General features: G+C 45.7%; 1 protein-coding gene across 2 annotated transcripts in view; it reads right to left on the bottom strand.

Moving 5' to 3' along the window:
• TRRAP (transformation/transcription domain associated protein) overlaps positions 1-27,693 on the bottom strand; it is a 737,638-nt gene that overhangs the window by 129,376 nt on the left and 580,569 nt on the right. For both annotated transcript variants that reach the window (XM_086940544.1, XM_086940545.1), the window contains 2 exons: positions 18,790-18,925; positions 15,996-16,187 (listed from right to left, as the gene is read on the bottom strand). In XM_086940544.1, coding sequence (XP_086796670.1) covers positions 15,996-16,187; positions 18,790-18,925 — 328 coding nt within the window. The remainder of the gene's footprint in view (positions 1-15,995; positions 16,188-18,789; positions 18,926-27,693) is intronic.

The raw sequence follows: 27,693 nt of genomic DNA, 5'->3' as shown, positions 1-27,693 counted from the left end.
TAGGTCGAGGAATCCATCACACTGCGTAAGCAGTGGGCGGAGCTCTGAGATTTTATGTTTCTTAGTGTAGGGGGCTTGAACCCGCCCCTCTTATCCATTGGCTGGCCTCGTAAATGCTGGCCAACCATTTATTTTATTTATTTATTTTGAAAGTTTTATATAGCGCGGACAAGATCCTTGCGGATATCAGAGCGCTTTACATGGAAGGAGTACATGAGGGATCATAGTTCAGAGATAAAACATCGTCAAACAAATAAATCAAAAGAAGCAATCAGTACAATCAGATAGGTCATGCATAGGGTGCAATATGAACTAATGATCTGTGCATTAAAAACAAATAGAGGTATAATACTGCAATAGAAGGCATACATTCACTAGTTGATAATAATCTAACATAGGCCATTATGGTGCTATATGAGCTGACGATCGGTGCATTATAAACAAATAGAAGTATAGTACTACAAAAAAAGGCATTCACACGCTAATTAATAGTAGTCTTTCTAATTAATAGTAGTATTTCTTAGGATGCTATATGGGCTAACTATCGGTGCATTAAGAGTGATTGGAGGTATGTTACTGCAAAGTGGCAAACATTCGCCAGTTAAAATTAGCCTAATGAGTGTTTCCCAAGGGTGAGTTCAAGTGGTGAAAAAGACTAGTCCAGAATGGCCGACAGAGGTAGAGAGAGAGGGAGAGACCAGTCTAAGATGGCAGCCAAAATGCAAGGATTCCAGAGTTTGGTTTCTCTTTCTACTCTGGGGATGTCGAATTAGCCCATCTTCCATGTTGATTGAGGGGGGGAGCAGAGTTCAGCTTCTATGCTGCTAGATGGTGGCTTATCTCTGTGTTGCTGCTCCCTGACCGCGTTGGTATGTAGCTTCATGGTGGGCAGGGGGGCGATTTATGGTTCCAGCTTTATGGCCCCAGCCAGGTTAGCAATGAAGAGTGAAAAGCCCGCGCAAATACCAGTCACATAGAAGTCCGGGCAAAGCGCAAAACAAAGCCTGCATGAATGTTTGACATGATGTGAACACAGGTAGTTGCCCTTCGCGTCGCCCCAAAGGCTGTCTAAATAGTCCTGTGCGCTGCACTCCAGGCAGGGAGCGAAAGACCTGCAATGGAACCTTGGTGGACAGCTCAGCGTACAGCCACCTCAGAAATCACCACTGACGCTGCTGTTCCCATCAGGCTTCTCCCAAGTTGCGCAGAGGGTGCCCCCAACACATCGGTAAACAGAGCATACCGGCCGTGTGAGGTGGGGAGGGGGGGGAAGCCTCCCGCCCAAAACGCCGCCACAAACATCCAAACACTGTCGCACCAGAGCCGCTCCAGATGCCCCCATTCGGTACTCACCGAGCCACTGGACGGCGCGGGGGGGGTCTTCCGTCGAATCCTTGCTAAAAACACACCAAGGGGCACACCGGAGCCGCTCCAGACATCGACCGCTCCGTCTTGAAGCCTTCCTTAGAGGGGGGGGGGGGGGGGCGCTTGTTCACGCCGACCCCCTTCCTCAGCGTCACCGATCCTGTGCTGCCGAGGGTGCTCACCAAATCAACCGTGAGTGCCTTTGAGCTTCTAGGGATGGGTCAGCAACCGAACTCAATGCCCTCCTCCGCCTTGTAGCGGGGGACCACGTCCAACTCTCCGACGTCGTCAAGCTGTCGGGACTAGGCTCCTGAAGCTTCAACCGAGCTCCAGTGCCCTCCTCCGCCTTGTAGCGGGGGACCACTTCCAACTCAGCGAAGTCATTAAGCTGTCTGGACTAGGCTCCTGTAGTTTCAGCCGCCCCTATTAATGCTCATCTCTTATGCCGCCTTGCGTTGAGGGTGTCAGAATCGAAGGTCCGCTCGGGGCATTTCAGGGGTCATTAATCCAATCCAGTTACTTGATCCAGTTACTCTTACGTTCCGTTCTTCTTTCTCCTTCCATTCCGTCGTGTTGGTGAGTGCTGACAGGGATAATGCCCGAATGGGATTCCCAGCACCGGGAGCTCCTCACAGGAGCAGCTCCCTACCCGGCGGCCATCTTGTTGCCTCAACCATTGGAGGAGAGGGGCGTCACTCCCTTTAAGCCCCGTCTTTTTCGGATTCGGGGTGTGTTTTTTTTAGGTCCTTTCTATCTGTGACGTCATCCGTCACTCACCCAAAAACACGCCCCCGATTCCGAAAATTTCAGAGCTTTGCGGCAGCCATTTCTGCCCGACCGCGTCCGGCCCTTGCATCCATGGAGAAAAATTCAAGTTAGCAAGTTGTTACAAGCGTGAATGTCCCTCTGCAATGTATTCAATGAAGCTCAAAGGTACCCCCGCTACATCTGTGCATGTGCAAACTCTTATGCATGAATGGGAACATGCGACAGTCGTGACACCCAGAAACTCCCGAATGTGATGAGGATACAAAAAACTTACTCCAAAGGTAGGCCTAAGATGTGAGATTCCAATAAGTAGAGACTATACTATTGTTGTTGGAATAGTAGGACCAAACCCGGTTTGAGGCTGCGCCCCCTGCCTCCCTTCCCGCTGCACGGTACCTGTGCGCCTGTGCACTCCGTTTCACGGTGTGCCTCCGCCTGGGGTCTCCTTTGTTTTGTCATCACCTGAGACTTCCTGTTCTGGCCACCGGCACGAGCGAGGATGGAGAGACCCTTGGATCTCACACAGCATCAGTCAGGCAGGAACCAGCCCTGCTGCTAGAGCTGTGAAGCCTGACCCTTGCCTGCAAGAGAGGGCGGGGAGGTGCGGGTGTCTCGCCACACACCACAGCTGCCAAGCACCTGGATTCCCGCCTGGGGCGCTGGCTGCTGTCTAAGAAGGATGAGTGTGTTTATTTACTTACAGGAAATGCACGGAGATCAGAAGTGCCCAGAAGCCCCGCCTCAAGCTGCCAAACCTCCCCATGGCTTTAATTCACAGCGTGAGTCAGAGGGAGCAGCCATGTCTGCGCCGTGTTTACTAGCGTGCCGCTGTATGTGTGTGTGCATGGGTGTCTGTGTGAATGCATGCCTACCATGGTGTGTGTGCGTATGCAGAAACGGATGGATGTGTGTGTGTGTGTGTGTGTGTGTAAGTGCGTGCCGCTGTATGTGTGTGTGCATGGGTGCATGTGTGAATGCATGCTTACCATGGTGTGTGTATGCAGAAACGGATGGATGGGTGTGTGTGTAAGTGCGTGCGTGCCTGCGTGCCATTTACTTACAGGAAATACACAGAGATCAGAAGTGCCCAGAAGCCCCGCCTCAAGCTGCCAAACCTCCCCTTGGCTTTCATTCACAGCGTGAGTCAGAGGGATCAGCCATGTCTGCACCGTGTTTACCAGCGTGTCGCTGTATGTGTGTTCATGGGTGTCTGTGAATGCATAGTTACCATGGTGTGTGTGTGTGTATGCAGAAACGGATGGATGTGTGTGTGTAAGTGCGTGCAGTCAGAGGGAGCAGCCATGTCTGCGCCGTGTTTACTAGCGTGCCGCTGTATGTGTGTGTGCATGGGTGTCTGTGTGAATGCATGCTTACCATGGTGTGTTTGTATGCAGAAACGGGTGGATGTGTGTGTGTGTGTGTGTGTGTGTAAGTGCGTGCGTGCCGCTACATGTGTGTGCATGTGTGAATGCATGCTTATGGTGTGTATGTAGAAACGGATGGATGTGTGTGTGTGTAAGTGCATGCGTGCCGCTGTATGTGTGTGTGCATGGGTGCATGTGTGAATGCATGCTCTCTTACCATGGTGTGTGTGTATGCAGAAACGGATGGATGTGTGTGTGTGTGTGTGTGTGAGTGCCTGCGTGCCGCTGTATGTGTGTGGGCATGGGTGCATGTGTGAATGCATGCTTTCTTACCGCGACGTGAGTTTGCAAAAAAACTCATGGACGGCTGTGTGTGTGTGTCCATGGGTGTCTGTGTGAATGTGTGTTTTCTAACCATGGTGTGTGTGAGTCTGCATAACTGCATGGACGGCTGTGTGTGTGTGCGTGGGTGTATGTGTGAATGCATGTTTTCTTATCATGGTGGCAGTCAGGCCTCTGTGGCATTTGAGTATAGTATAGTCACTATAGGATCCATCAAAAATATGCTGGCTTTCAAACTTGAAAAGCAGATGAAGTGCTTGTCATCCCGGTTTTTCTCTGCCTCTGTTCCCCCAGTTTTTCTGTGCCTCTGTTCCCTGCTTGTCATTCCAGTTTTTCTGTGCCTGTGTGTGAGTGGCTCCGTCTGTGTGTGTGCTTGGTTCCGTGTGTGTGCGTGCGTGGCAATCTGTGTGTGTGTGCGTGGCAATCTGTGTGTGTGTGCGTGGCAATCTGTGTGTGTGTGGCAATGTGTGTGTGTGTGTGGCAATGTGTGTGTGTGTGTGTGTGGCAATCTGTGTGTGTGTGTGTGGCAATCTGTGTGTGCGTGGCTCTGTCTGTGTGTGCGTGGCTCTGTCTGTGTGTGTGCGTGGCTCTGTCTGTGTGTGTGCGTGTGCGTGGGTCTTTGTATGTGCGTCGGTCTATGTGTGTGCGTGGCTCTGTGTGTGTGGCTCTGTGTGTGTGTGTGTGTGTGCATGGCTCTTTCTGTGTTTGTGCATGGCTCTGTCTGTGTGTGTGCGTGGCTCTGTCTGTGTGTGTGCGTGGCTCTGTCTGTGTGTGTGCGTGGCTCTGTGTGTGTGCGTGGCTCTGTCTGTGTGTGTGCCTGGCTCTGTATGTGTGCGTGGCTCTGTATGTATGTGTGCGTGGCTCTGTATGTATGTGTGCGTGGCTCTGTCTGTGTGTGTGTGTGGCTCTGTGTGTGTGCCTGGCTCTGTGTGTGTGCCTGGCTCTGTCGGTGTGTGTGCCTGGCTCTGTCGGTGTGTGTGCCTGGCTCTGTCGGTGTGTGTGCCTGGCTCTGTCGGTGTGTGTGCATGGCTCTGTGTGTGTGTGTGTGTGCATGGCTCTATCTGTATGTGTGCACGTGGCTCTGTGTGTGTGGCTCTGTCTATGTGTGTGTGTGCGTGGCTCTGTGTGTGTGTGTGCGTGGCTCTGTCTGTGTGTGTGTGGCTCTGTGTGTGTGTGTGCGTGGCTCTGTCTATGTGTGTGTGCGTGGCTCTGTCTATGTGTGTGTGCGTGGCTCTGTCTATGTGTGTACGCGGCTCTGTCTGTGTGTGTGTGTGCGCGGCTCTGTCTCTATGTGTGTGCGCAGCTCTGTCTGTGTGTGTGTGTGGCTCTATGTCCGCAGTCAGGCCTCTGTGGCATTTGAGTATAGTTTTTCTTAGACCAGAGTGTATTAGGTGATGTTACATGCATACCATGGACTAATCTGAAGCTCTCGTTGTTTTAGGTTTGGTAGTCACTATAGGATCCATCAAAAATATGCTGGCTTTCAAACTTGAAAAGCAGATGAAGTACAGAAAAGATGCAATAATCAGCCTTGTGCTGTCAGTTAGTAGAGAGTTCTATAGTCTGCATCTTACTCCTGGTGTGCCCACTGCCTATGTCTTACTTCTTCCATGAAGCTCTCTAGTCTGCTTCGTACTCCTGTTCCCTGCTTGTCATCCCGGTTTTTCTGTGCCTCTGTTCCCCCAGTTTTTCTGTGCCTCTGTTCCCTGCTTGTCATTCCAGTTTTTCTGTGCCTGTGTGTGAGTGGCTCCGTCTGTGTGTGTGCGTAGCAATCTCTGTGTGTGTGCGTGGCAATCTCTGTGTGTGTGCGTGGCAATCTCTGTGTGTGTGCGTGGCAATCTCTGTGTGTGTGCGTGGCAATCTCTGTGTGTGTGCGTGGCAATCTCTGTGTGTGTGCGTGGCAATCTCTGTGTGTGTGCGTGGCAATCTCTGTGTGTGTGCGTGGCAATCTCTGTGTGTGTGCGTGGCAATCTCTGTGTGTGTGCGTGGCAATCTCTGTGTGTGTGCGTGGCAATCTCTGTGTGTGTGCGTGGCAATCTCTGTGTGTGTGCGTGGCTCTGTCTGTGTGCGTGGCTCTGTCTGTGTGTGCGTGGCTCTGTCTGTGTGTGCGTGGCTCTGTCTGTGTGTACGTGGCTCTGTCTGTGTGTGCGTGGCTCTGTCTGTGTGTGTGCGTGGCTCTGTCTGTGTGTGTGCGTGGCTCTGTGTGTGTGTGCGTGGCTCTGTGTGTGTGTGTGTGCGTGGCTCTGTGTGTGTGTGTGTGCGTGGCTCTGGGTCTGTGTGTGTGCGTGGCTCTGTCTGTGTGTGTGCGTGGGTCTGTGTGTGTGCATGGGTCTGTGTGTGTGCGTGGGTGTGTGTGTGTGCGTGGCTCTGTGTGTGTGTGCATGGCTCTTTCTGTGTGTGTGCATGGCTCTTTCTGTGTTTGTGCATGGCTCTGTCTGTGTGTGTGCATGGCTCTGTATGTGTGCGTGGCTCTGTCTGTGTGTGTGCGTGGCTCTGTGTGTGTGCCTGGCTCTGTCTCTGTGTGTGCATGGCTCTGTGTGTGTGCATGGCTCTGCGTGTGTGCCTGGCTCAGTCTGTGTGTGTGGCTCTGTCTGTGTGTGTGGCTCTGTCTATGTGTGTGCGTGGCTCTGTGTGTGTGTGCGTGGCTCTGTCTGTGTGTGCGTGGCTCTGTGTGTGTGTGTGCGTGGCTCTGTGTGTGTGTGTGCGTGGCTCTGTCTATGTGTGTGCGTGGCTCTGTCTATGTGTGTGTGTGCGTGGCTCTGTCTATGTGTGTGCGTGGCTCTGTCTATGTGTGTGCGTGGCTCTGTCTATGTGTGTGCGTGGCTCTGTCTATGTGTGTACGCGGCTCTGTCTATGTGTGTGCGTGGCTCTGTCTATGTGTGTACGCGGCTCTGTCTATGTGTGTACGCGGCTCTGTCTATGTGTGTACGCGGCTCTGTCTGTGTGTGTGTGTGCGCGGCTCTGTCTGTGTGTGTGTGTGCGCGGCTCTGTCTGTATGTGTGTGTGCGGCTCTGTCTGTGTGTGTGGCTCTATGTCCGCAAATACTCTCTACTACTCTCTAATGCTCACCTATTGCCATTGTAAATGACAATACCATTTATTTATGTTTAAAAAAAATAAATGTCATGAGCAATGCCAATAGCTCTACCTTTAATAATGCTGATACCATTGCATTGTAAATGCTTGTTGCTTATTGCTACTTCATAAATTTTTATCACTTGCAGGTACATGCATCAAGGTAGACTTTTGCGATTCCTTAATTGCGACTATTATGGAAGCGCAACAGCGATTTCTACACATTCCTAAATTGCGACTCGCAAAGTGCGAGTCGCAATTAAGGAATGTCTTCCCATTCATTCCTATGGGCCTAGAGACTTATAGGAATTAATGATAATTGCATTTGCAATTTGCGAGTACCCAATAGGTACTCCCAAATTGTGCATGCAATTTCAAGGGTGTCTAAAGGACACCCTGTTGCACCCCTGAAATCTGCATATGAGTACATCTTGCACACACACGCCCCAAGGGCATGTGTGTGTGTAAAATGGAACTTTGAAAAATGCACTTTAGTGCATTTTTCAAAGTTTTTGCAAATTACCATCAAGTACAAATTGATGGTAATGTGTCACTCCTATGAGCAAAATCACATTTTTTTTATTTTAATGCATTGCATTTAAGGAATCTCAATTTGCAATTCCATAAATGCAATCTCAATTTAAGTAATCGCAATTCAGAGATTACATAAATTGCGAATTTTTCAATTTGGGATGATGCATCCCAAATGCAAAAATACCGGTCGCAAAGGGGCAGATTCTGAGAATCTGACTGTTTGCAACCGGGTTTTTTTGATGCATGTGCCTGTTTGTGTCTAGCAATTAAGAACCACAATGCGAAAAGAAAAGTGATGTTAAACAAGAACAGTTCAGTCTTTTCATTTTGAGTTTCTGAGACCCATTATGTTACGAAATACCAATGTGTCTCTATTGACAGTTTTTGATTAATGTCCACATGCAGGTAGGTCATCCACCCACAAAAATAGCTATTTTTATATTTCTATATAGATGCAAGCGCCCAATTAAACTAACTGCAGAATTAAAACATTGGCTTATGGGGGAAATGGTGGGAACTCCATAATGTAATCATCCGTCACGCAAACTAAACTCTATTTATAAAAGAACTACTTTCAAACAGAAGAAAGCAAGATAACAATTGCATTTTGTGCTAATCAACTTAATAAGATAAATGGCCAAGAATCGGTGGGCATTTCCAAAGTTAAGTCTCCAGAAACAAAATAAATTAGGCAAAGTAATATCTTTTTCACAATTATCGCAGTATCAGCTCCCACAATAGCTTAACCTTCATCCCACTGCCATTCATCATGTAAATTTAATTTCCTTCCAGGTATTTAATCATACGCTATCTGATACATATGAAAAGTAATTACTGGTGCTGCAAACTCATTCCTCAGTTTGTACTGTTGTCATTCAGTGAATATTATCATTTCTGCACTAGGGATATTGCGAGTGATTATAAAAAATATAAACTTTAATGAATGCCACAGCTCTTAAAACATTCAAAGTCCACCGGGAAACATCACCATTTAAAGGCATCTTCAGAGGTTGAGGTTTGTGCAATCCCCCCCCCCTCTGAAGATTTCATGACCTCACATGAGTAGCCATTAACAACACTAATACATTCCCAAAAAGTGTATGCCTAGAAACTGTTCCTCTAATATGCAGATTTACATTTATCTTGGATTACATAATGGCCTGTGTAGTATCCGGACTATAAAAAGCAAATTTTTAATATACTTGAATAAATCACCTAGAATTTGGACACAATGCATGTCTGCTGGGGAGCTAACGATCAATGTGGCTAGAGCAAAACATTTTACAACATGGTTTAGAGATTTTTTAAGCGAAGGTTTGATGCTACAAATAACTTTTTTTGTTATCACTGCTGCTGTAAAATTGTGGGGGGAGGGTTGTCTATCCGCTCTCACCACTAAAATGTACTTCCAGTCTCCCTTGTGCATGAAAGATGCCTGTACACATTGGGAGGGGTAAGAAGACGGGGGGGGGACTGACAATGTGTGTGCACTTACAATCGAGAGTGCTGGAGCACATTGGACACCGCGGGGGAAGGTTGGACCAGATAATGATCTCCTTTGTGCTATGCTGCTGATGTCCATCTCTGACATTGCACCCTGCATGTGCATATCTCCAGTCCACTACCTCAAAACTAGATGTACCTAATGGGTGAGGGAGGGAGTCAGGCTTGGTAATATATGTAGCTCGCTTTCCTCCGCCTTGAGCCCAGGTCCCAGGCAAAGGGACCGTTCCAGACACAGAATATCCACACCCAATCGAAACATCCCGAAGTGGTCTCAGGGTAGCTATCAAGCTAGGAATTCCTTGAAACCTCATCAAGAACACTAGAAATTGCCACACCCAGGCCCAGTACTTTGTTCACAGTTTCAACTCTATATAGAGGACGCCGGCACACCCACATCAGAAGACTAGACAAATAGGAGTGGGATCTCTGCATGGTTGTCATTTACCATACAGAATAGGCTTACGTTTAAGGGGTTGCATTGTGCTGGCTACAAAGTGCAACTTTCTCCAAGGTGATGGACCTGTGCGGGAACTTCTTGCTGGACAGACTGCCCAGCAGCTACAAGATTGTCCCAGGCCAGCTGCCCAGGTGAAGCAAGAGAAACACAGATCGAGGGGCTGCTTTATCACCTTCACACATTTAGAAGTTTTAGCCTTCATTGTCTTCCGTCATCCCCATGCAGACTGGGTATCTTTATAGCCATTTCAATAGGAAATAGAAACTGTACTTCATCCTTCAGCACTGAGCCCTATTGGCTAAAGGAGGCAGCTCTGAATCCAGCTTCGTACGAACCATTGTTGTAGCCTTTACACTTACATAGATGTCACAGGTTGAATTCGGGGTAAGCAGTGTTTTTAAATGGAACAATGACTATTGGTTGCAGATGCTAGTGCACCCTCTACTGGAATATCTACAGTGACCAGTAGGTTTTAAGATACAGGCTCTCAAAAGGAAAAAAAGGCATTTTTGATAAAAAGTAATAACTGTCCTACACTTTTGCCAAAGTACCAACTTTAAACTTGAGGGGCAAGCAGAACCGTAACCGGTCTATGACTCTAGAGTCTCGGACTAGGAACCCTACTGGTCGCTGGTGGCTAGTAATATGGTTAACTGAAAAAAGCCAAAGATTCTCGAGGGTGGGAGTTATGTTTGGGTACTGGGATTTTTGGGTTAGTCATTTTGTATTGGGTAGGAGTATGCGAACTGTAATGCATCAATCATTTTCAGATAGAAGACATTAGCCCTTTTGAACTATACCTATCCTACTCGACACACTACAGTAAGACAAAATTAGGCATATTAACTACAGGTAAACGGCTTTCTAAGTCATCAGAGAGAGGGAACTGTAATCACGTTTACAGTGGATCCTCTGGTCAAAAGGACCTTTCGATTTTCATTATGGATCATAGTTAAAGTGTAGTGCTTTTCCTACATACGAATTAAGTGTTTTTCTTAAAACAATGAGTTGTCTGGAAAGTAGTATCTTTTGTGTAAGTCTGCATTCTGAGATAACTAGTCCTTTCGTGTTGTAGAGTAGGCAGCCACTGCTCAACCTCGCTACACAGGGAATTAGGGGCTAGATGTACAAAGCAAATCTTTGGTCGCGAACAGCCCGAATCTCAGGCAATTTGCAAACAAAAAATGCTTTTTTTACATGTATCAAGCCCTATTTGTGATTCAGTATTTGGAATGGGAGTGTTTAGGGCTCCCCTTCCTAATATAAATCCGCAGTGGAATGTGTCAATGTTTTGTGACCGAAATGCGGTTGCAAAACATTCACATTTTACCAGCAACTCAGAGTTGGTGGCAACCCATTTGCAAATTGGAAGTGGGCCCCATGGGACCCCTTCTCCTTTAAGATTGTTGGTGAACACATGTTTTGAAGAGTAGGCAGTGGCCCCACATTTAATTTTTTAAAAACATCCTGTTTTCCTTTAACCCCTTGCGTGCTGATGACAGAACGGTTCCGTCATCAGCGTCGGTTGAGATGTGCTGATGACGGAACCGTTCCGTCATGACTCCACCCGCGCAAGGCGGAGTCAGCACAGGCGGGGAATACGCCCCGCACGCAAGGGGTTAAAGAAAACGGGTTTACATAACAATTGCTTTATTGAAAAGCAATAACAGACATGGTGGTCTGCTGACCTCAGCAGGCCACCATCCCAGTGATTTTTGCGATGCCCAATGGGTGCAAACCGAGTCCTACCTCATACATATTAATGAGGTAGGGCTATTTATGGCTCACTGGTAAGCGCAAAATGTGTCAAAGGCACATTAATATGTGGGTGTTTGCGATTCCCAAATAGCCAACCGCAAAACTATGCTATTTGGTAATCACAAGACAAAACCTATGTACATCTGGACCCAAATACTAAATGGGAGCACTCATTTCAATTTCAGTGCAAAAGCACTGCAGCTGGGTGACACCAGTGATAAAGAATAACAGTCTTACTATCTAATGCCATGTGACCACTGACTGCCACAGGACCCGAAGGAAAGACCCCACAATGTATACGCCATATTTAATTATGCAATTTTAAACACAATGTGTCAAGATGGTGGTATTACATGCATTTGGAAGGGAGTGTGCATTTTGTTAACTCTTCTCACTTCTCAGTGCGAGTTAAAGTCTGGCACATACATTTCAATGGCTGTACCCCAAAAACCATTTGCAAACATAAGTAAATGATGCACTTCTAAAGGACATTTGGGATAGTAAACGTGCTATGTGTATAAGAAATCTAACACCAACCGCAACACATTCCACAACGTAATGAAAATTGGATATTTGTGTGCTGATCTATATTGCCTGCAAGCTGGGTGTAAAGAATAATCGAGAAGAAGTGCTGTCTGATTCATTGAAAGCTGTAGTGAAATCTCAGCAACAACATACTCTGGCATTCCGAAGTCAATTTTGTGAGGGGTCACACACCGGAGCATTGATAAAATTTGCGGGATACACACACACACACATATATATATATATATATATATATATATATATATATATATATATATATATATATATATATAGATATATTCTGCTCAAAATTCCCCCGTTTTCGAACCAAGAATTATCCGCACTCACGGGGTATTTTTCCAAGGTTGCTTTTATTTTCAGACAAGACAGACGCCCTCGCGTTTCGGCATTCAGCCTTTCTCGATGTCAATGACCCTTAGACATCGCCATGTTTTTAAACACTCCTTGCAGTAAAGGAAGGACTGCTGGCTTGCTGACAATAACCAGCGCCATCTTAGAGGTGTGAATATTTACAAGATGTAATCAGCTTACGTGCACATTATTTTTTAAACATGCACGATTACCACTCTTTGCACAAGAATTATCGAAAAGTGAAAGTTCATAAATTGTAACCTTATCACATGTACATTTTTTGTACTTAATATCGAATTACTTTAATTGCAAATAAACAAACATATATAGATATATACACACACACACACACACACACTTACATATATATAAACATTCACTGGAAAAAAACAGATTAAAGTGACGTTAAGTTGGACAGTATTTTTGTCATGAGTGATGTAACATGGGAGGTAATTAGTGCATGGCCAGGGCATGAGTTATCGTTACTTTAGGGCACAAGTTATAGTTACTTGAGGTAACTAGAACTCGTGAATTTGTGGGGTTTTGTTAGTTAAAAATTTTTTTTAACTGACATTTGCATCCAACTATAAAGTCCCTTTAATCTTTTTTTTCTGTGAATTTCTCAGTTTTTTTAATGTTAAGATATTACAATTCCTAACTACAACATCACTTTAACCTTTTTTTCTTGTGAATTTCCATCTATACTACTATTATAAAGAGAGAACTGTGTCCTTTGAGCCAGGTAAACTCGAAAAGTACACCACAAATCCAAACACCCAATACATCTTTGAAAACGTCAGGGCAAGCAGAAGGACATAGGCTATATAAAAACAAAATATATATGTTAGAAGGGAAACGTAATTTTTAAGGGAAAGTAGTCCCTTAGAAGTAGCGCCAGCTAACGACGTGCGTGCTGATGTGTGCTGACATCACGGGGGAGCGTGGAAGCCGGAAGCAACACCCTGCGAGGAGCGGACAGGAGAAAGCGCGTAGAGGAGTGTCGACATGCCCAGGGGAGCGCAGAGTAAGAGCAGACAGGAGAGTCGGCAGAAGCGGCCAGCACCAAGAAAATGAGCGCGGAGAAACAGCGGAAGCGACACCCTCCAAGGTCCGGAGCGAGTAGAGGTGCGTCGACATGCCCAGGGGAGCGCAGAGTAAGAGCGGACAGGAGAGTCGGCAGAAGCGGCCAGGACCAAGAAAACGAGCCTGGAGAACCAGCGGACACGAGCGTGGGCAGAAGCGGCCAGGACCAACATAACGGGAGCAAGGAAACACTGTAAGCACGCTCTGCTGCTCCCGGCCGCTCTGCTGCGCCTCTCCTGCTGCAATGCTGCCCCCAGCCCCCTTCTGCCCCGGGCAACGCCGGGGTGGGTTGCTAGTATGTGTATATTTTTTTAACGTTATGTAAGATTTCCATCGCCGTGCGCTGCTATTGGTTGGATGCCCACCACCTCGCCTCACACGGCTGACTAGGTCATGTAACAATATAAAGGGTTTATTTTAAGAAGCAAGACGTACTGGCTTTGTCAAAGGGACTAAGATATAAAAAGAAACAGGCCTACTGAATGTATCAAGGGGTCAGCACATCAACATATATAAAGAAGACTTGTTGGCTCTGTCACTGTCAAAAAATCACCAATAACTATAATCAAATGTATATTATATATATTCAGACATTGTAATGTTTAATAATAGTGACTGTCACACCATATTTTCAATAAAACATTTTAAAAAAAAACATTAAGCATGCCTTTCATTCTCTTTTTTAAAACGTTGTTTAGGCTACTAAGTGCAGCCATAAAACCACACACAATGGGTCCCGGCACTCCAGCTAAATGACATTAGATTCAGCTCGAGGTGCTTTAAAAAAAATATAGTAAGCACTCCGGGGGCCATTGATTCAATGATCCAGAACACTTATTGCTTTTTTTTTTTAACCCCCTCCACCCCCACCAGGTCTAGAGGGTCAAGGTATCCCTACCCTTCCCCACTATATGATTTGTTTTAAAATTATTGTTACAGGACACATTTCTGAGTACCCAAGTTATAAAATGGCTGCAGCTACATCTTTGGTGATGTAGTGGCAGTCAATCAGATTTAACCTATAAATCTTTCTGATCTTCGGATCCTCTGCAGCGGAGATATCTAAAAATGTTGAACCTTAGTTTCTAGAAAATCTACTAAGTAGACTTACACCAAATCACAAAAATCATGCTTTCCGGATCAAGATTTAGCTTTCTGCCAAATTCGGTGTGATTTCGTTCAGCCATTTTGGCTGTAGCTGTGTCTAATTTTACTATGGAAAATTGCATGGGGAGTACACATTTTGGGACCCTCCCTCGACTCTCTTCCCCCTTTCTTGAACCACACTTCCCTGATCACTCCAAAACTTTGCAGGAAGGAGCATAGGTGGATGACACTTAATTTTTTAAAATTTTTGTGAAGATTCATCATAAGGCTTCAAAGTTCTTAGCAAACAAAACAATCATTTCCTTATGGAAACGTGGTCCTGACTACAACACTGATTTAAACAGAGAAGTAGTTGGACTAATAATGCACGTGGCAAAGTGCAGTGTCTGTTTCTTCTGCTACATTCACCAGCTGTGGTGGTGGGGCACACGGAGGAGGTGGAGGGTAGAAAATACACAGATGGGGAACTGGCTCCATCTTGCCATACTCTACATTCACCACTGAACTTAATACTAAAGTAAAAAAGTAAACTACTATTACCCCTCAACACCGAAGTTGTTTTTATGCTACAGATTAAACATGTCATAAGAGGTAAGTACAGCTATCTTAGCCAATAGCCTCATTGCTTCTCAAGTTCCGCAAGATGCTAAAGACCTGGCTCTTTGAGTAATTCTCTTCTAGGAGACAACTGCCTCTCCACCAGGAAAGAGCCTGGATGCCATCCCTGGTGACTAGTGCGCTATACAAATAAACATAACAGTATGCAATGTATCACTTACATTGTTCAGTAGTCTGGAGAACGGGAAATAACTAAGTATATAAGTTCTTAATGAGAGTGCAATGAACTGCAGCTTCCCTGTAACTGCAGCTGCACAGCCCCAGCAGTAAATGAATAGCAGGCTTACTGCTGTCATGTGATTGGACTGAAAAGAACAACTTTCTTTTGCTTCAAAACGTTTCACTGTGGTTGTGAGGACAATGGGCGGGTCTATAACAAGACACTAATATGTCCTATGGATCTTAATGCCATAAACCAGGAGTCATCTTTAGACTTTGTTTTCTGCACTTGCCCTGTGCTATGAATAGTTAGTCTTAATTCTCTTCCTCTTAAGGAGGTAGGGTCAGCCCGGTGGAATGCTGATAACTGATAAAGATGGAAAACTATTGTTATGATAACTATTTTCTTTTGCAAGATTAATAATCTTTGAATACTATAAAGGTCCTATTTATGTAGGAGGCAGGTTTGCGGCAGAAGCGGTACACAAAAAAGCCTCAATACCGCATGACACGTCTGTGCCTCCTGCATTCGGTCAATGGGCAAACAAATAACGACACAGCAACACAAGTTTCACTGTGCACCCCAGGATGAGCAGCTCGCTTGCACCCTCACAAACGGAAGTTAATTTCTCTGCATGAAATACATTGTTTTTGTGATTATGACTAACACCAGTATACAGACAAGGTTCTCACCATCACTGCCAGAACATTTATAATTCCAAAGAGGAGAAAACCCCCAGAAGAACATAAAATATACCTACCCTTACAGCGGAAGGAGAATACTCCACATTCTTATCTATCCTAAGCATCTGTAGCCTACTTCCCAGCCAAAACAATCAACTGCTTATAGTAAATGTCAGGAAACAAATTTGATGCAAAAGATAAAGGAAATATTTGATTCATTGAGGAAAGCAGCCTTAAGGTGCTTCATTACTTAGAAGCTCTTAAAAATAAATTCTTACTTGAAGCAGAGGTGTATGCACATGAGACACTACATAGGGCAGCCTGCGCCACTCTCGAATGGCGAGGCTGCTGGCCATGTCCACCAGGCGTTCTATGTAGTTCAGCTGCTGTTCTTCAGGGTGGCAGATTGCTAGGTACCCACGGTACATGTTGACTTTCCACGCCATCTCCTTTGGGCAGCTCAACTCGACCTATGCGCAAAAAGAGACACAAGTCATGAACACAGAACATGAAGTCGAAGAGATAATAAACGTATGTTCAAGGATTAATTATGGTGCATCAAAACAGTTCTGCAGTGACCGGAAATCAGGGCTGCATTTTCAGAACAAATAATAATGCCTATTTAGCATTGTCCAAACATTCAGGAGGTGATAGGGTGGAAATTAAGTTTATTACAGGATGGCATTAAGAAAACAGATTGATCTGCAAGCCTTTTACTATTTACACCGGCAGGGCTGATCCTGGTTTATTAATTTAGCAGAGGAATGTTTGATTAACTTATCCTACTTGTCACTGCTATTCCACGTGTTTACTTGGTTTACAGTAATACAATACATTGCACACCACTGTAAATACTGCTTGTACGAAACTGGTCTATTGTTGCAGTTGTCCCCCCTTTTTAGCTACTGGATGCTGTTCTGCAACTCTGACAGTGCACCGAGGCCTGCAATCCAGACCTCCGTGCCAGTGCTCCTTTCCTAGAACAAGGTGTATACTAATTGTTCTACAATTGGCTAAGGACATTGGCATTCCTGTAAGTCCCTAGTAGATGGCACTCCGGGTACCGAGAGCATAGGTGTTAAAGAGGGTCCCTAAGGGCTGCAGTATATATTGTGCCACCCTAAGGAACCCGCTTTTAAATTCTACAGAGACTGCCATTGCAAGCTGCATGACATGGTGCAAACCATGAATGAAAACATGACATGACACTCCTGTGCGTCATGCCAAAGTCATTCAATCCAATATATTTAAGTCACCCCTACAGCAGGCCTTGAGCCCTAGAGGAGGATGAATTATATTTTACGTGAGGACAAATCTGCATCAGCACACATGCCCCTGTGATGTCTAGTTCTATTACTAGATATTGCAAATGAGCATGGAAGCCAGCAACCTCTTACTCCAACCCGCCTTTTTTCAGAAAAAAAGAACCTACAGTAGGGCGTTCACCGGGGCAGCACCAAGAATCTGGAACTCTTTCCCACCAGCCATCAGAAGAATCCCTTCTCTAGCAAGTCTCAAGGAGGCCAAAACCTTCCTCATGGGTAAATGCCTCGTCTAATGCCTGCCATGCCTGACCACAAGTCTGATGATTCTAAGACTATTGCTTGTTCACCAGATCACCAACTCTCCCCGCAGTGAATCTATGGGGCCTTTATTTTTACCGGCTTTAACTATGATTGCAATTTTACATTTGTATCCCCATTATCCCCTATGTTCCCTACACCCCTGCCCTTCGCCATCCTTTTGTATAGTTCTGTATATTTCTGCACCTTAAACTTTGTTTGTATATCTTGTAAAGCGCTCTGATACCCTCGCGGGTCAAGTTCGCGCTCTATAAAACACAAACATAAAATAAATAATGAATCTTAAGGTATGTACTGGGCACATGTCTAAACGAGTTACCCAGCAACATAATGGCTTCACTAAAACCTATGGTGTTTGGTATCAAACACCTTGCATTAATAAACCCATATGATTTCAGAGATGGAATTATGAATACATGCAGCCAGAGGGTCCCTTAGAGGTACCCACCTGAACCCAACTAGTCCTCTGGTATGCTGGCTGACTGGTCCAGTCTAGCCAGCCAGCACATACAATTTTCTGACCGCCACCCCACCCCTCAGGCAAGTTGACTGGTGATCTGCATATCAAGGCAGGAGGCTTCAAAGACCTCGGTCGCCTTTGATATGTGCCCCAAGGCTTCCACAGACACAGGAGAATTGCCACCTTCGGCCCGGGCCCATTTGGCACCAGGACAGGCATGAAAATGAGCTAGTTAGGAGGCATTTCCCCTCTCAGGCTAGTACCACCCCTAAATTAATTTTTGCGGAAATGCCATCACCTGCCCTAGTCCTATCTCGCACCAGGATAGGCTGGAAAACTAGCTATACATGAGGCATGTTGCATGGCCAGGCTGGACAAACCTCTAGGGTGAAGAGCTTGAGGTTAGCAGTTAGAAATTCCACAATCCTGCAGCCTACCAGGACTACCGACACTGCAGCTGCCCAGGAAGAGGCCACAGTGCTCCTGCAGGTCAGATCTGTCCTCCCACCAAGTGCGGGGGCGCCAGGACCGACTGGAGCCGCACAGCAACCATGCTTAGGGTACTGAATCCCTTGCAGTCTCCAAGGCTTCTTGAGTCTAGACCAGACACCAATGCCAAGAAAAACCAACCTGCACGTCGATAGACTTCAGGGACAGTGAGAACCACAACGAGAATGGCCCAATTACCCTGTTTGCCCCCTTCTGCAGAAACCAAAGACAAAGAGCGAGTCCCCGACCCCACCACCTGACACCTCAAAGCACCTCTGCACTCGCGTCCCACAGCCAGAGTCCGAGGGAGGTGATGGTGCTAATGTGGGTCCCGAGACCATGTGAGGCTGAACCCACTCTTGGTAAACGCATCATCAAAATATGCAGAGGAGCCAGAATGCAGTACTCAGCTACAGGTAAGAAAAACAAAGAAACTCTAGGCATATGGTGTTGTAAACAGATTCTTTTTTTAAATTCCTGCCCTGTGAAAATGCAGTCAGGTGAAAAACAAAAGAGAACAACATTAAATAAAACCTTCACCTGCACCAATGCCTCTTTCATTGCTGTCCAATTAGAAACTCTCCAAGCGCATTCAAGGACGAGATAGGGATTGATATGGCCTTTGGACTGTCCATACTCCGTCAGAGCCTCCCACTGGTTCAGCTCTTTTGAACACCTAGAATAAAATTGACACAACAAAGGCCATTTGAGTCAACATAGACTTAGTCACTAGATGCACTGGCAGCAATGGTCACAATTAAGTGTGTAAACTCTAAAGATGTTACCAAAAAGGATGAAAGAAAACCACATTCTTAAGATGACAAGGCGCGATTTAGAAAAGTGGCCACTTTATATCACAATAACGTTAAGAATGACCAATGAAGAGGTCACTGATTCGAATGGTTATACTAAGGTACGCATTTGAGACAGTTGCACATGTATGTGTTAAAATGGATCTGCAATTATTTATATTGTCACATTTTCAAAATGGAGTCGTAGCACATATTTTCGATTTCAGCCGGTTAGTCTGAATTCAATCATGTGCACACAATAGTCAACTATATGAAAACATAGCACATTATCTAGGAACTTCAGCCACTTAGGACTGCTTTAGAGTCAACGTGTGAGAAAGTCTGGTGCCATCATAGAGACAGAGCATTTAAGTGTTCTCACTGGAGGGTTGTATTGGGTAGAAGGCATCTTTCAAACTAGCAAAGAAGGGTACCAAATGAGAACCTGCCCCACTGAATATGATGTTCAGCTTACTGCTTCAGTAAAGAGGAGTACCTGTCGCATTTGGACAGTAAATCATTGTGGCTCTTCAATGGTGCTGGCAAGTCAAACTAGTTACTAACCTTGTGTAACGCTCTTTGTGTATTGTCCACCAAAGTCACAAGTAGGTACTCAAAGACCTTCTCACTTAAGGTTTGCTACTGGGCCACCTGCTTTAATTTACATTGGTGGATGACCAAGAGCAACCTGCTGAGGACTAATTAGATCTGGCGTTCTCATGGGTTAATGAAACAGTCAGTCGTGAAGAATCTGTGCCAGCACAGTCATCGAGATTTCCTATTTTCTCAAAACTTTGATGAGGAAGTTTAGATAGATGAATAGAGTTCTCCACCCTTACTTGGGAATACAGTCCCTCAAAATAACAGTTATTTCCCCATTAACTCTGTTGCACGCTTCTAATTATCCCTTTTGTCATTAATACTAGGAAACAAGTTACTTGCTTGCAACAATAGTTTTGCAGGAGGTACTACACTAGACTCACACTGCCATGGAAAAGGCCCGGTTTAGTTTTTGCACACAGTAGAGGAAGTACCCCTGGTTAGCAAACATCTGATTTCTCGTTTGTGCCTTCCACAAAACTACAATACAACAGGATGAGTAGCTTGTAATGTTTTTTAAGCAGGCTCTTAAAAAACAGAAGGAACAAAGTGGGAACCTCAAACCATGTCATTGAAGGCAGGTCCAAAGGCACTTTAGCTCTGCAAAAACTAGGTTGTATATAGTGCACTTAAAGCAGATGATGAGACAATGCCAAAACAGAGGTAGAATCATTTTATGGCTTTCCAACAGGAGAAGACCACAATCGTGAATCCTTCAGCTGTGGTGCCCAGAGGGTTTCTATTAGTTCCTATATCCTCTTAACCAATAGTGTCTGGTACAAAGAACTTCTATATCCAAACTGCTACACTAAAACTTCATACAAATGTTTCGAGCACTAAATGGTTCGAATGTTAGAGAGGGTGGGGGAAAGAAACTATATCTGCTGAGTCGTAGTTGCGAGAGAATGATATAATACCAAAACAAACATCGAACTCTACTTCGAAATCAGATGATCAAGGTCGAAACAGAAAACACATTTCCACAAATCAACCTTAAAAAAACTGTCTGACCAAAAAAAAAAGGGTCACTAATTCATTTGGGGCTAAAAATGACCCCCAATTTTCCGAAGTTAAAGTACAACAATAGAAGATAAAAATACTGCTTTGTAAATGGCTGTGTCCTATGAGATTCCTCAAAGAAGACATACACGACCAAGAAACAAAAGTGAAAGGTTTGGTAAAAATCTGAAACATTTTCCCTTTAAGAAGCATATATCTGCCTTACAAGACAAGGAGGCGGCTATGGAAAAGGACTATTCCCACGATTCTCCGGAAGAGATGGGTGTAGAAGATGTTACTATACAATCACCTAGTTATAACCCATAGGGGTATCCCACTACACCATCACCTCCTGAAGAATTGTCCACATATTTGCTGTGATACGCAGATCAACACATTGAGGTATACAAACAATTGATGGATGAAATCCTTGCATTAATCTCAGCCACTGGTAATTACTCAGGGGATCATCCCAGTACACCGTTATTTCGCATACCATGCCGCTTTGGTTGGGACCTAGACATATGCGAATCATTTCCAACACTGCTCAAATGGGAACAGTCCAGCCGGAACTGCCACGCTAGGTCCTCCCTGAACTGGAATAATAATAAAGGGGTTTGTAAAGCGCCTGGTGACGCCGTCCCGGCGTGTCCCCGCGCTGTGGAGAGAGCAGCAGGAGAGGTGGGAGGGGCCTACAGGGTATACAGGTGGGTCTTTAGAAGTTTCCTGAATATGGTTTCAGTCTCTGCTAATCTGATGTTGATAGGGAGAGAATTCCATTTGTTGGCTGCTATCAATCGAAAGGAGCGGCCTCCCATTCTGGCTTTTTTTATCCGGGGGATTTTAAGTAGACCAGTTCCCCTAGAGCGAAGTGCTCTATTGGGCTCGTAGGGGATGGCTAGATCCTTCAGGTATTCAGGGGCTTTTTGTGAGGTTATTCTATAGCATATTAAGAGCGCCTTGAATAGGATCCTTTTTTTTATAGGAAGCCAGTGGAGAGCAGCCAAGGTAGGCTTTGAGGCTGCTCTTTTGGGTAGCCTGAGGACAAGCCGTGCAGCCGTGTTTTGTAGAACCTGCAGTCTTCTGATGTTCTTTTCCGTTGTCCCTAGAAGAAGTACATTTCCATAATCGATACGGGAGGTGACTAATGCTTGGGTCATGGTGCGTCTGGCTTCAAGAGGAAGAAGGTCCAGGGTACGGTTTAGGGTCTTCAGAACCCCAAAGCATTTCCCTACAACTTTATGGACATGGCCATCAAAGGAGAGTTTGGGATACACCCAGACACCCAAGTTCTTTGCTTCCTTACAGGGGGTAGGTAAAGGACCAAGACAGGGTGGCCACCATTCCTGAGTCCAACTAGCATCATTTCCTCCTATCACAAGAACCTCTGTTTTAGAGCCATTGAGCTTCAAGCAGTGTTGGTTCATCCAGCTAGCAAGCTCCTGCATACAGGTTTTGAAGTTGGCGGCTGCTAAGGTGGGAGCCTGGGATAGGGAAATGAGCAGCTGGGTGTCGTCGGCGTAGGATACTAATTCTATGCCATATGATTGAACCACGTCTGCCAGCGGGGCCATATAAAGGTTGAACAGGGTAGGGCTCAGGGCAGAGCCCTGAGGCACCCCCTGTTCTAAAGCAATGCTGTCAGAGAGGAAAGCACCTCTCTGCACCTGGAAGCATCGGTCTGTGAGGAAAGCTTTCAGCCAACCTAGTGCCGCTTTGGTGACCCCAGCTCTGTTTAGACACTGTAGCAAGATGGAGTGTGCTACAGTGTCAAACGCAGCACTGAGGTCCAGCATAATAAGTGCCATTGTGTGGCCCTCGTCAGCTTCTGCCCGTAGAGTTTCAGTCGCTCTCTGGAGGGCTGTTTCTGTGGAATAGCTCGTCCTGAAACCAGATTGGGAGCTATGCAGGGAGTTATTAGATTCCAAGTGAGCCATAAGTTGTTTGTTGGCTATTTTTTCGGCCACTTTCGCTAGGTAAGGCAAGAGGGATATAGGACGCAAGTTTTCCAGGGTATCCTGGCTTACATTGGGTTTCTTTTTGATTGGTAGTACTATTGCTTTCTTCCAATCCTCCGGAAGGCAGGCTGAGGAAAAGGAGACATGAATGACGTGCCTGAAGTAAGGTTCCAGTACTTTTAGAGTTGCTCCAAGTACCTTCGGAGGGGCCGGGTCACGGGGGGAGCCCGACTTGATGCTTTTACAGACGCTTACAAGTATTTCAGGGGGGGAAACCGAAAAGCATTGTAGGCATGACTCTGTACGACTAACTCCTTCACTTTCCGTAAAATCATGACCAGATGTCAGGTTTCCAGAGAAGTTTGCATAGATATCGGTAATTTTCCCAGAGAAGTATTTGGCAATTTTATTGCAGGTTTCCACAGAGTCAGTGTGGGACGTATTATCAGTTGTGAGCACAGAGATCTCTTTAAAGATTTTGAAGAGCTCTTTAGAGGAGTTCTCTGCTTCCCCTATGCAGTTTTTGTAATGCAAGGCTTTGGTAGTACGTATTTTTTTATTATAGTCCTTTTGCTCTATTTTATATTGTGTTTTAATATCCGGACAGAAATTGATACGCCATTCTCGTTCTAATTTTTTACAGGCGGATTTTGCAGCCTGGAGTTCAGGAGTATACCACGGGGTGGATTTTCTCGCATTTTTAGAACTTTTCATATTACGAATAGGAGCAGTGTTATTTAGGGCCGTTAAAATACGGTTCTGTAGGCGACTATAGGCTGTCTCACAGTCTGTGCCTCCTGGGGGTCCTCCTATTTCGAGTATTTTGTTAAGTGTCCTGGGAGAAGTTTTTCCATTTCCGACACTGGTAACGGTGATCATAATCTTTTTTAGGATCAGGCTCGGATAACTGAATGTGAAATGGAATTAGGGAGTGATCAGACCAGGGTACCGGTATCGGAGATGTAGCTTGCACTCCGGTCCAGTTCCCGAAGATAGGGTCCAGGCGATGACCAAGTCTGTGAGTGGGGTCATAATTTATTAGGTCTAGTTGAAGGGAGTGAAGTTCTGCCCTGATGTCCTTAGCATCTTTGTCAAGGGGATCATCAAAGTGAATATTCATGTCACCAAGCACCAAAAATCTAGTTTTTCTTATTGCTAAGTGTGCTGTGGCTTCTGTCAGGCTAGTGGTAAAATCATATAGCCTACCTGGGGGTCTGTACACAAGAATGCCTGAGAGGGAGTGTTGGGGTCCTATGGTGATGGTGAAAGAGCCTGCTTCACAGTGATCGATCGTTAGGGGAGATAGGGAGCATTCCATGGGATTTTTAATCGCAATTGCTATACCACCACCCCTGCCCTCCTTCCTGTCCAATCTGGAGAGGGAGTAGCCAGGAGGCATGGCCTCTATAATGTCAGGGTCTGAGAGTTCCCCTAGCCAGGTCTCAGTAAAGAACAGAGTATCAAAACCTTCATCCTCAAGTAGGTGATATATTTGAGTACTATGTTTGCCAAGAGATCTACAGTTTATCAAACCTGCCTTAAATTGCTTTTTGGAGGGCACCTTAATCGGTGCTACATCAGGCGAAAAAGGGCACAGAGGGCAGACATGCAGCGTTAGCGCCTCCATAGTATGTTTACATGGTAGGGTGACATCGGGACAGAGATCCAACAGCTCCTGTCTACCATACCATATCTTGGGGGAGTTTGGAAGACTAAGATTCCTGGCCCCGCGCCCCGTCCGGCCGCGGACGGGCGCAGACGGGCTTGACTTTGGCTCGACTTCGGCTAGAGCGCTGACCTTGCAGCCCTGAGCCCGGAAGTGCTGGGCTCCTCATCCACCCTCCGCTTCAAACGCCCAAAATGGACGCGGCGGACCGGGGCGGGAGTTTAAAGAGTGAAATCCCAAGCAGCAATTACGTCAGCCTACAGGTGAGGCAACAGTTTTAAAATTTTACACAATAAATTTTACACAAGAAATACACTGTAAGATTAAAATTAGCAGCAAATCGCTAAGTTTAAAAAACGCTATGTAATCAGCGCTCGCAGTGCAGGTCTTGTACCACACAGCGTTAGCGGATAGGGCCAGCCACTGCCACCGGCTAGACTCGTCTCCACCACGCGGGTGTGCCAAAGCTGGGTTTATATTCACTCACACATACAGCGCAGCTAGAGCGCTGACCTTGCAGCCCTGAGCCCGGAAGTGCTGGGCTCCTCCTCCAACCTCCGCTTCAAACGCCCAAAATGGACGCGGCGGACCGGGGCGGGAGTTTAAAGAGTGAAATCCCAAGCAGCAATTACGTCAGCCTACAGGTGAGGCAACAGTTTTAAAATTTTACACAATAAATTTTACACAAGAAATACACTGTAAGATTAAAATTAGCAGCAAATCGCTAAGTTTAAAAAACGCTATGTAATCAGCGCTCGCAGTGCAGGTCTTGTACCACACAGCGTTAGCGGATAGGGTCAGCCACTGCCACCGGCTAGACTCGTCTCCACCATGGAGTGGAATGGAAGCACCCCGGGACTAGTTTCATCCTTATTGGGGCTCATCAGTTGGGTATAGCTTGGTTACAGTAGCACATCCAGATAATCAGCATTGCCATTTCAAATGGTGGAAAGCGCTGATCAGAGTCACACTCAAAAAGCTGTTGGAGAACTTGAGAGTGGCTCAACAGCAGGGTTAGTGTTCTGTCAGAATGAGATTGAAACAGGACTGGACACGTCATTGCAGCTTCAAGATGTGACCTTGGTCGAAGCAAAGGCGAGTTTCACTCGGAGTAAGTCACTGAAATCGGTGCAGGTTGTTCCTCTGGTGCTGGCAGTTTCATCACAGGCATTGATGTCAAAAGGACTGGTGCAGATTTTGGTGCCGGAGCAGAAGTCACCACTGATGCACAATCCAAAGCAGCTTCGAGGGGCATAGATGGAGCATAACACGACTGGAATTGCCTTCGGATGGTTGGGTCTCAAATGCACACCAGAGGGCACAGGACAGTCCCAAAGATGTGCAACTTGGCCTCCTTGAAGGCCTCGATTTGTTGCGACATTGATGGATGACTCTGGGAATTCGAGGTGCAAGGGGACCAATCTCAGAATTGGCTCCTAAAGTGAGACCTTGTGGCACATTGATGTTCTTATGTCTTCTCTGGAGACAAAATGGCACGATGGGGCCATGCCTCAATTGGCCTTCTTGTGCTTTTGCTTTGTCTTAGACCTGGACTTAAGCAAAGACTTCATGAACGACAATGCCTGACGCAGGAATGGTCTCAGTAGTGGGAGTGAGTCCGCGTTTTCGAGCTATGCTGGAGAGGCTTTTTCTAGTGTTTAGCATGCACACAGCAGCACATCATGGTCCCAGATCACCTTTGGGTTCATGAGAGGGCACTTCTCACAAGACTTGAGTCCAAACACCAAAGGCATATCCGGTGGACATTTATTTACGATTGTCCTTGTATGGCTTAAATCCTCCAGCCTTCCGTGGGAACATAGTTCTTTTGCACACTTGTCAAACGTCAAAGAAAGAATAGTGGCCCTACATATCTGTGCCTGAAGACCCATAAAGAAAGGAACTCAAGTCAGTGTGCAGTGGTGGTGTCTATATCCGCCAGCTCTGTTACTTCTGGGCCGGAATGAAGACAACACAAAGCAGCACAATGACACAGACTGACACGCAGGAGCATTTCTGTGAAAAGCTTCCAGATACAGTCTAGCACTTGGGGATTAGGCTAAAGGTGAGAAATCCATAGTTAGAAGTATCCATCTAAACAAATGGCTAAAAGTAACCAGCATCATCATGAGCAGACTGGACTTCTTCTTATAGTATGTAAATGGAGGGTTTCAGGTGTCATAAGTCAGGCGTCTATGTTTCAAAAATCTGATTTATCCTCCTGAGGTCCCTCGTCGACCTGAAGTTTACGAACATTCTGGCATTTTATGATTAAGCCCATATATGTGTATCCAGAGGAATCAAGTAATTTACTTCTCATTTATTGTCATTAGGAATAAAGTAAGCTTACTGTGCTGCTTCCAAACAAGTAACACTTTAAAAATTCAAACGTTTATCTGAACAGGGGTACTTACTTGTCAGAATGTATATCAACAACTGCTTCAGAATGTCTTCATGATGAGGGTGTTTTTTGTGATCTGAGGCAATAACATTGCCATTCCTGTAGTTCACACATTACAAAAAAACAAACCTGCAACTAATACCTTCTGAGGTGGTAGAATTGCTCAATGATATTTGAATGGTGCCATATCAGAAGCCAGAGGATTAGCCGGTCAAAGAAGTGGGACCGAAGTCACAGACGTGACAGCTCCAAAAGGCACATCAGGGATTGCCTCACCAATAACAACTATCTTGAGCATAGAAGAAGGAAAAGCTGCTACTTGAACTGTACTAAAGTAGAGTACAATTTAAGTGAAATGTACCTCGGACTAAAAGCACAGCATCTTCAGAATGAGAATAAACTCTGAACAGGAATCCACCACTTCACCGTTTGAACCGGAATGATCCTGAAATCATGTCAGAAATCAATTTATGAAGCAAGGAAGATTACCCTCTGTGATCCATCTCTTTTCTATGCCTTGAAAGGTGGTCAGCAGTTCCTCAGAGTGGAGGATGGAGCTACGAAGGTGACAAATTCCCATCTCAAGATGAGCTGGCAGGATGGGAATATGGAAATAGGCATTCAGTCTGGTAAGGGACTGATAGGGTGCAGATCTAGTATAGGTCGAAGCCCTCTGTCCTTCTTGGGCACCAGAAAGTAGCACAAAGAGCAACCATGCCCTAGTTCTGGCAATGGCACCCTCTCAACAGCCTCTTTGCTCAGAAGGGCTTGCACTTCCAGAGAGAGATGGGATGACAGTGGGAGGTGTGGCGAGGGAGAGGAAGGGCAGAGCATACCCTTTTAATTTGCAGTACCCACTAGTCTGATGTGATCTCCTGCCAACAGTGATAGAATTGGTAGATTCTGTCTCCCACTGGGTGGCTGAGACCCTATAAGAGTACACTAAAAAAGTTGGTGGGGAATGGCAGACTGAGAGGCACACTGACCTTTACCACTGGGGCGGTGGGCACCATGGTCTTGCCAGCAAAA

This window comes from Lissotriton vulgaris, chromosome 10, assembly GCF_964263255.1.
Source record: "Lissotriton vulgaris chromosome 10, aLisVul1.2, whole genome shotgun sequence".
NCBI classification, from domain to species: Eukaryota; Metazoa; Chordata; class Amphibia; order Caudata; family Salamandridae; genus Lissotriton; species Lissotriton vulgaris.
The sequence above is the reverse complement of the archived record's forward strand: the minus strand, read 5'-3'. Positions and strand labels throughout refer to the sequence as shown.